Raw genomic sequence first — 10,129 nt, forward strand, 5'->3', positions numbered from 1 at the left:
CGTGCGTAACCTTTTATTGAGTCTTTTAAAGAATAGAACTAATGATAAATCCGCCCTGTGTCAAAGTTCTACAGATGAAAGGTTTGACCAATAAGTTCTGTCGCTCCTGCTGGATGTCTGAAAGTGATGCATATTCAGATGATGTCATAAATAGAGTGACCTATGACCTATTACACACACTTCTACAAAACAATAAAGTCAGAGTTCAGGCACTGATTCGATCCGTGATGAGGTTTTTTTAGTTTTTTTGTCACAAAAATTTTTATTACGCTTTATAATTATTAATAATTATAAGCATACAAAAAAAAGAAAGAAAAAAAAAATACAAATGTGAATAAATGACACCATGTGGCCAGATCACCACAGTCAGTCTGTTGGTTTGGTGTAAACTCTGTCCATTTGGTCCATTTTGTGTCCAGTTGTGTCTCTTCCAGTCTCAGTCTGTGGGTTCATTTCTAATTTTTGTTCCATGGTGTTTATCCTCTGGTTCTTTAATGGAACAGGTTCCTTCCCCCAGTACCTTGTTCTTGTTTTTTTTGTTCATATTAACAGTATTTAACCAAATATTCGTCCTGTTTAGAATGGTAGTGTCCCAAAAATAAAAAATAAAAAAAAAAAAATAAAAAAAAGTAGAATCTGAGGACTGAGTGGAAGTGAATATCCCAGTAGATGGTACAGTCCAGGACCTAATGGAGTTTCTTAGATATACTGGTTTTACCCTGAACACCACCAGTTGGATCTCCTTGGTGTTTTGTCGATAACTCAGTCAGATTATGTTGGATTTCTTCTTCTTGATAACCACCATCGTGGACCCCTAGAGGAAGAACCTATGGACTTCAGCTTCTATCAGTATTATCAGTCATCCACAGGGGGGAGTTTGACAGCCCTGGTTTAGGTTCAAGGTGGATGTTCAGGATATGGAACATGTCTCGAACTGGGTCCATCCATCTTTTCCCATCAACCATAGTTCCTCCAGAGTTCTTCATAGTTCTTCCATAGTTCCTCATAGTTCCTCCACGGTTCCTCCATAGTTCCTCATAGTTCCACCATAGTTCCTCCATGGTTCCTTCATGGTTCCTCATAGTATCTCCGTAGTTCCTCATAATTCCTCATAGTCCCCCCATGGTTCCTCATACTTCCTCCATAGTCCCTCCATGGTTCCTCCATGGTTCCTCCATGGTTCCTCATAGTTCCTCCATGGTTCCTCCACAGTTCCTCATAGTTCCTCATTCTTCATCCATAGTTCCTCCATGGTTCCTCATAGTTCCTCCATGGTTCCTCATAGTTCCTCCATGGTTCCTCCATAGTTCCTCATAGTCCCCATTCGACTCAGATGGCTTGTTGTACTTGTGTTTGTAAGTGTGATTCTTGGTTCCCTCCAGTGTATTTGGAGCATGCCACTCAACCATCCCCCCCAGACCGTTTGTTCAGTCGTGTGTGTCAGATGTTTGTAGCGGCGGTAATAACACATGCTCCAGTCTGGAGGCCTACGCCACTGAGTGTTCTAACGCCGGAATCTGCATCGACTGGAGGAACGCCACTGCCGGCCACTGTGGTGAGTCCCAGTATTACAGGAATCCAGTCATAAATAAAGGAGAACGTTCTGGAAAATTTCAACATGTCTCCCTCTTTCAGAGCATAAATGTGAAGGAGATAAAGTTTACATGGCCTGTGGACCTGCTGTGGAACCCACATGTAATGACAGGTAAGGCATTAAAACCACAGAACTGGAGAACCAGAGATAGAACCATAGATAGAACGATGAATAGAACAATAGATAGAATGATAAATAGAACAATAGATAGATCGATAGATAGAACAATAGAAAGAACGATAGAACAATAAACAGAACAACAGATCGAACGATAGAACGATACATAGAACAATAGATAGAACGATAGAACAACAGAATGACAGAACGATAGATAGAACGATAGATAGAACGATAGATAGAACGATAGATAGAACGATAGAACGATAGATAGATAGATAGATAGATAGATAGATAGATAGATAGATAGATAGATAGATAGATAGATAGATAGATAGATAGATAGATAGATAGACCACTCTCATATATTATATGATATATAAAAAGAGCTAAAATATGCAGAAAGTACTATAATGTGCAGTGATCTACATACATTATTTATGTTTGTGTTATATTTATATGAACTAATACAGTTTGTGTCTTATAGAAAATCATACCTGAGATATTCATATATAGTATAAATTATAAGGAAGGTTGTATATAATTATAATTTATGTCAGACTTTATATTGTATTTATATTGGGGTTTTTTTGTACATATGTAGTAGATTATGATGTAGAATTACATTTGAGATAATTATTATATAAACTGAAATAAACATATGTACATGTTTTATTAATATAAATGAAAATAGTTTGTGTTTTGGTAATGAGTTGAATTTCAGGGAAATATGAATGAATCAGCTTTAAACCCATTAAATAAACACATGACAGGGGTTATTAAATTGTATTGTTATGTTCTAAATAAAGGTGTTGAATTATGGAACAAAAAAGTCCCATAAATAAGGGTTGAATGGTTGGAGCTATAATCTGATGATGCTCTTCACCGTATCATCTTCAGCTTCACTAATCTGTCAGTTTCCCTTTAACCTCAGATACAACCAGAAGTTCCAGAGTGACAGCGGATCCTCCTCCAATAAGACCAGAGAAGGATGTTTCTGTCCCAGTGGAACCATCCTATTTAACACTGTGTACCACACATGTGTGACCTCCTGTGGTAAGACACATCTGAGACACATCTGAGACGCATCTAAGACACATCCGAGACACATCCGAGACGCATCTGAGACACATCTGAGACACATTCACAGTTTTCACAAACGTGTACTTCTGACAGACACTTGTGTGTTCTTTCATTTCAGATTGTGTTGGACCTGATGGAAAACCCAAACAGGTAAGAACGCTGCAAAACCAAACAGGAAACACACACATATACAAACATACACAATTCCACACAGACACTTTTATGAACACTAACCAACCATCTGGACGGGTTCTGTCCTCAGCCTGGAGACACATGGACCAGTGGATGTAACACCTGCGTCTGCGATAAAGACTCCATGAGCATCCAGTGTGAGCCTTACCAGTGTCCAACAGCCAACACCAGCCTGAGCTGCACTGAACCTGGACAGCAGCTGGTCAACCAGACAGACGGCTGCTGCTCACACCAGTCATGTGGTCAGTAAAACCAGGACACACCACAGGCTCCTCCCCCTTCCCCTTTGGCCCTTGCCCTTGGCACTACCCCTTGAAACTCCGTTGTAAGGGGTAGTGGTGTAAACATTCCCCTCTGAAATGGTCAAACAGCCCCTCCCCCTTAGCCCCTCTACTCTGACTAATTGAGAATCGGGACAACACTACCCCTTCACATGTACACATAGAACAGAGGGGTAGGGCTAAAGGAGAGGAGCCAAGGGGTGAATTAGGATTCAGTCAGGGTCAAAGGTTTGACTCTTTGACCCTCAGTCTGAAGGCCGAGGGTTTTCAAGTGTGGGCATGTTATGTTTTTAAAACTATGACTTTGTCATCGTAGTGACAAGTGTTTTTATTTTTCCTATGTGGCGCTAATACGCCGTCGTATAAAGTTACACAGATATCATAATATGGCCCAAAATATGATTTAGCTAATTACACAACGACGTGTAAATGGGGACACATTATTTTTGTTTTGTGCGTAGATAAAATAGCTTTGGAAACAGTGTGAGAAATAAAGAATGTGAGCGGTAAAAGTCAACTTGACTGTTTTGTGTTCAACAGAATGTAACGTCAGCCGGTGCCCTGCGGTGGTCACATGTCCAGTGGGTTTTCAACTCAAGGCCACTGAAGGAATCTGCTGCCAGATCTACCAGTGTGGTACGGAACACAGTCACATGGTTTTACACCAAACATCACACTGAAAATACTGAATGTACAGGACACACCACTGTTAGCACCCCCCACCCCACCCCCCACCAACACATCCAACAGGCTCATGTATAACCTTTATTAAATGGACGTTGAACAGATGGTTTTGAATTGATCCATTCCACTTACATCTTCAGGATGTTAGAAATATAACGATTACTCTTTTCTTTGTTTGAAGAATATTAATTTGGTCACAAAGACAATGGACATAAATGGATAGAACAGCCTGGTTCTGGATTCAAACTAACCCTTGTTCTCCTTTCTTTGGTCTTCTCAGTTCCTAAAGATGTTTGTGTCTATAACATGGTTGAATACCAGGTACCAACAAAGTCCAAACTCTACTTTTTCACAACAAAATACCATGAAAGTGTTAAAAACCCGCTGATAAACTGAACTAACCTGTCAATGTGGATTCTGTAGCCCGGAGAAAGGATCTCAGTTCCAGTAACACCATCAGAACCACCGTTAGAAGCACCATCAGTAACACAAGGATCACCACTGTCCACCACCAACGGAACTTCACTGGACCCATGTCAGGAGTGTTTCTGTAGCCTGAAGAAGAACCCGATCACCCACACTCACATCATCACCTGCAAACCCATAGAATGTGACAAGAACTGCACGGAGGTAAGAACAGGACAAGAACCCAAACACATTCATTGGGTTGCAGTGGGCTTCGCGGGTCTCTTTGGGTCCCAGTGGGTCTCTTTGGGCCTCAGTGGGTCTCGTTGGGTCCCAGTGGGTCTCTTTGGGTCTCGTTGGGTCTCATTAGGTCTCTTTGGGTTGCGGTGGGTTTCGTGGGTCGCTTTGGGTCTCAGTGGGTCTCTTTGGGTCTCGGTGGGTCTTGTTGGGTCTCGGTGGGTTTCTTTGGGTTTTGGTGGGCCTTGTTGGGTCTCTTTGGGTCTCGGTGGGTCTCTAAACCCGGACCTCGTCCATATAAAGAATGATGGTTCTACTGGTTTTGTTCTGACCTGTTCTTCTCTACAGGGGTATGAATATGAGCCTGAACCTGGGAAGTGCTGTGGCAGGTGTGTTCCGAAGGACTGTATCGTCACCGTTGATGGTTCCACTGTCATCATTAAGGTCAGTACTGCAGGTTTCAGCCTCTACAGGAGAGTCTCCAGGTCCTGAGAAGAAAGACCACAGATGAAAACCTCTGAACCAATACCAGTGTTTGTGGGGTCCAGGTACTGAAACCAGACCTAACAGTAAAGGTGCATCAGTACCAGGCGTCCATCTTCCCTACAAACCAGACTGTTTTAGGTGAAAATATTCACAAACTCCATCGTATGGACACACTTTAGCTCCTGGAACCGTTGAGACTCATGGATTCATCCAACAAAAGTGAAAAAGTTTTGGAGAAACCAACGTGAAAAAAAGACTCGATAGTAAAAACATGTGAACATGGACTTAGTTAGGGGGGGGGGGGGGGGGGGGGTTGTCTCAGAATGTATGGGTTTAGTCGCCTCCGTATTTGTTGCTAGGATTGATTATTTAACCCTTAAGGACCCAAACATCTCCCTTTAACCCTTAAAGACCCAAACGTCTGCCTTTAACCCTTAAAGACCCAAATGTCTGCCTTTAACCCTTAAAGAGCCAAATCTCCACCTTTAACGATGCACTATTTTCATTAGTCTCTTTTCCATCGTCCATCTGAGCTAAACTTTCCCCATATTTATATAAATGTGTTTCAAACAGAAGTGTGTAATGTTGGTGTTTCCATTCAATCCCAAATGTGCTGATTAGTTTCTTTCTTCTGGTAGATGTCAGTAGAAGTCATTCCATAAACATGAACAGAAATCTGTGTTGTTTTGAATCTAGAATGCTCGTTCCCCCTCTATCTCCTACTAAATTCTAAAATGATGAGGTTTCCTGGTGTGTCCACACATACACAGTTGGGTTCAACTCTTCTTCTTCTCTTGTTCCAACATCCATCAACATCTGTTTGTTTTGGTCATGTGGCTCTAGTTGGGCTCAAAGGTCTTTCCATTACAGTTTTTGTGTCATATACCAATTTAACTACGAACAAACACCTCTAACAACAACAACTATTCAGAGAAAAACTAGAGTTTGGGTCAAACTGTCATTTTATCATTAAACACATTTATATGAACAGTTTAATTCACCATATTTGATGGTCATTGTAAAAGGTTCTACTGATTCTATTTTCTATATTCTGACTCATTTTCTTTGTTTTTGTTCCTGCGTCGGCTTCACCGTTCTAAGGCTTGTATCTAGTTGATCATGTGACTTAGCTCTGGTTCTTCCTGTTGGTCCAGGTTAACAACACCTTTGTGCCTCCTAACGACAAGTGTGCGATTTACACTTGTGAGATGATTGAGGGTCGGCCTGTTACCAAGGAGACGGAGACATCGTGTCCACCCTTCGACCCGTCAGACTGTGAACCTGTGAGTTCATTACACTTTAAATTCAAAGTCCACATGTTTTCACTGGTCCTCTAACAGCTGACCTACGCCCCCTACAGGGCACCGAGACCACTGACGCCAACGGCTGTTGCAGACACTGTAAGTGAACCACAGTAATAGAGTATATAAGTACCCCTTACAAAGTACCTGTGCTAGTACTAAGGGTACACATGCTAAAGGGTGTGTCTAAACTACATATATTTTATTTAGTACTATCTCTGAGTACTACCTCAGTACTATCTCTCAGTACTACCTCAGTACTACCAGTACTCTCCTGTAATCGTCTTGTCTTCGTGTCCTCAGGTCAGAAGCTCAGTGTCTGTGACGTCCAGTCCAGTGTGTCTGTCCTGGAGGTGGATGGATGTCGGAGCTCTCAGCCCATCAACATGACCTTCTGCTCTGGAACCTGTGGAAGCTCCTCCATGTGAGTGGAACACAACCAGTGAACCAGGAATAGAATAGAATAGAATAGAATAGAATAGAATAGAATAGAATAGAATAGAATAGAATAGACCTGTTTGTCTTCTGTTGACCTTTTTGTCCTCTGTGTCCTCAGGTACTCAGCATCATCCAACATGATGATGCACAGCTGTGGTTGTTGTCAGGAGGTCCGGACCCGTCAGATGGAGGCGGTTCTGATCTGCGCTGATGGTTCCACGGTCCAACACTCGTACACAGTGGTGGAGACGTGTCAGTGCAGTCAGAGCGACTGTACACCGGCGTCCAAACAACGACGCAGGAGACGCTGAATCCGTCCAACAGGCTGTCCAAACCTCTATCCTCTGTCCTCCTCATATTTATAAGCTCAGATCAGCTCCTCATGTCACAGCTGATGTGATGAGAACTTTCCTTCTGTCATTATTAAAGTGATCCGTCTGCAACAAGAACGTCTGCATCTGTGTTTTTAATGATCTGTTGAATCACAGATGTTACCAGAAGAACCAAACACACACACACACACACACATATACAGCTGTGGAACGGTGTCCACTGGTCTGCAGTGTTTTATAAATGATCTGTTTCAGATTAAACATGTTAGATGTTCCATATTTTAATCAGATTAATTGTTAAACTAATGACCAAAGTTGTTTAGTTCATGTTTTTAATATATCTAATGGTGAGTTCTTCCACATATATGTTGGTTAGTGTCCATTTATCCAATAGATGTATAAATGTTCCACTGATAGAACCTGTACAGTCCATGTACTGTCATGTGCAGACAGTGTTTGAAGTAGATCTGGTCGATCTGATACTAATATTCCTTTGGACTTAAACCCATTCTATCATTAATTCTACAATTTCACATTTGGAGCCCAGACTGTATCTGTGACACTACCTCACCTGCAGACCAGTGGGACCATGTGACCTATAGACCAGTGGGACCATGTGACCTGTAGACCAGTGGAGCCATGTGACCTATAGACCAGTGGAACCAGACCAAATGTCACAAATCAGAACCAGAATACTTCATTAATCCAAGGGGAAATTATTGTGTGTTCCAGTCAAGAAAAAGTAGGAAAGAAATTATTAATAGAACAGAAAAAGAAAAAAAAAAAAAAAAAAAAAAAATATATATATATATATATATATATATATATATAAAGCTCTAAATATACAAAAACTCCTTCCTCCTCTCCCTCGTCTTTCCTCCTCTCCTTCCTCTCCCTCTTCTCCTCCACCTCCTTCTTTCCTCCTCCTCTCCTTCTTCTTTCCGCTCCTCCTTCTCCGTCTTTCCTTTCCTCCTCCTCTCCCTCTTCTCCTTCCTCCTCTCCTTTCCTCTCCTTCCTCTGTACTCTGTAGTTCAATATCACAGATGGTGGTTGTTGCAAACCTGGGCTTTAACTGATCCAACAGGAGGTTCTTTGTTGTGATTCTCATATTTGTTTTTCCTTCCTTTCTGACTCCACCCTCTGCAATGATCAGTTTAATGATTCCACTGGTTTGTACAACAGACAGAAAAAATACTCATGAAAAAAAAAAAGTTCAGGTCAATAAAACTGAAGAGAAATGAAGAAATACAGACGCTGTTGTTGTTGTTGAAACATGGAAGTTATAATAAAAGACATAGAACGAAACAAAAGACAAAAAACCACATATGAAAAAAAGACGATGAAAACTATGTAAAACATAAAAAAGATGCATGAAAACAACAAAAAAGATGGAAGATGGAAGAGATTTAAAGGATGGTATTTAATAAATAAAATCAAACCTTGTTTTTAATGTTAAATTCTATGAACATGATGTGAATATTTAACCAAATAAACAAATACAGTTTAATAAAAGTATAAATGTTTACCCTTTTGTTCAGTTTCATCCATTAAATGACTGAACGTTGAGGTCGGATTATTTCCCATGAGTCAGTGCAGCTGTCGTCCATCTGAGGGCGCTGCTGGACAACATGTACAAACTGACTGTTCATTTCAGTGAGCTTTCAAACAGGTTTCAGGTTCAGATGCAGGAGAAACAATGCGGTTTTCGTCCCACTTATGGAACACTGGTCCACCTCTATAGTCTCCATTGGGTGCTCGAGCGTTCATGGGAGTTCGTCCAACCGGTCCACATGTGTTTGGATGGATGGATGGATGGATGATAAAAGTGCTCCAGACTCAAATATTCTCACTGGTATTTACAGAAAATATTTTGAATATCATAAAAATATAGTTTGTTACTCAAATACTCATTTCTTTTTGTGAAATAAACTTTAACAATAGATGTAAATATAAGACAAACTTAACTGTTGGATTTTTAAGCATTTATTTTGGTCCAACTCCAATAAGGACTTAAGAGTTTTTTACAGATTTAATTAGGGTAGTAAACTTTTACATTAGTGTGATATTTACTAAAGGTCTGAATGATGTTTTAGAGTGTTTTCAACGTTTTCATCATCTGAACATTAGAATAAAACTAGTATTAATACTTTTACTGCAGTATGTGTCAACTTCCTCTTGGTGTCTAATCAATAATCTCTGATCAGTGTCTGATCCATAATCTGATCAGTGTTTGTATCTTTACTGTGTGACTCTTATTACATGTCTTTGAACCTCTTCATTTTTTTTTCCTGTCGTTCAAATTTGTGGATTATTTGACTGAATTTAATGTGTTTTTACATAAACAAATGAACATGTAAAGTCTCATAAACTTCACCCTGAACATATGAACATGTGAATGTATGAACACGTGAACATATGAACATGTGAACATATGATCATAGAACAGCTGCTGGGTTCTATCTTCATCAACATGATAAGAACCAAGAACTTGAACAAAGGTCGTTAAAGGCGAAGCTGTTAAGTCAATTAATTATTAATGAATGCAGCGTCACTGAGTGAGAACAGGATAGATCCTGAACTATAGAATAAAACAACAAATAAACAACAGAATAAAACAACAAACTACAGAATAAAACAACAAATAAACAACAGAATAAAACAACAAACTACAGAATAAAACAAGAAAAGCACTCGGAGAGCGCAGACCTCCACCAAAGTAGATCAGTGGGCCCCCATGGCCCCCCCACCCCCACCCCCAATCACCACCAAAATTTCATCATTTCTTCCTTGAGCCGGTATCAACATTTCCTGAAAATTTCATGAAAATCCGTCCATAACTTTTTGAGTTATCTTGCTAATAAACAAACAAACAGGCACGCACACATGCAAACACACAAAGCAAAGTAATCACAATACCTCCTGGTGGAGGTAACAACAAATAAACAACAGAATAAAACAAAGAAAACAACAGAATAAAAC

The 10,129-nt window shown here is 40.3% G+C and overlaps 1 protein-coding gene across 1 annotated transcript in view; it reads left to right on the top strand.

Annotated features, from left to right (window-relative positions):
* Positions 1 to 7,264, top strand: part of LOC115413478 (mucin-2-like) — a 48,790-nt gene extending 41,526 nt beyond the window's left edge. Inside the window, exons 37-49 of the mRNA XM_030126348.1 lie at positions 1,383 to 1,555; positions 1,636 to 1,705; positions 2,646 to 2,767; positions 2,913 to 2,944; positions 3,057 to 3,228; positions 3,808 to 3,903; positions 4,232 to 4,272; positions 4,375 to 4,581; positions 4,942 to 5,037; positions 6,234 to 6,362; positions 6,440 to 6,479; positions 6,684 to 6,804; positions 6,937 to 7,264. Of these exons, the coding sequence (XP_029982208.1) occupies positions 1,383 to 1,555; positions 1,636 to 1,705; positions 2,646 to 2,767; positions 2,913 to 2,944; positions 3,057 to 3,228; positions 3,808 to 3,903; positions 4,232 to 4,272; positions 4,375 to 4,581; positions 4,942 to 5,037; positions 6,234 to 6,362; positions 6,440 to 6,479; positions 6,684 to 6,804; positions 6,937 to 7,129 (1,492 nt within the window). The 3' untranslated portion in view covers positions 7,130 to 7,264. The remainder of the gene's footprint in view (positions 1 to 1,382; positions 1,556 to 1,635; positions 1,706 to 2,645; positions 2,768 to 2,912; positions 2,945 to 3,056; positions 3,229 to 3,807; positions 3,904 to 4,231; positions 4,273 to 4,374; positions 4,582 to 4,941; positions 5,038 to 6,233; positions 6,363 to 6,439; positions 6,480 to 6,683; positions 6,805 to 6,936) is intronic.
* The last annotated feature ends 2,865 nt before the right edge of the window (positions 7,265 to 10,129 follow it).

Source organism: Sphaeramia orbicularis, chromosome 3, assembly GCF_902148855.1.
Source record: "Sphaeramia orbicularis chromosome 3, fSphaOr1.1, whole genome shotgun sequence".
Taxonomy (NCBI): Eukaryota; Metazoa; Chordata; class Actinopteri; order Kurtiformes; family Apogonidae; genus Sphaeramia; species Sphaeramia orbicularis.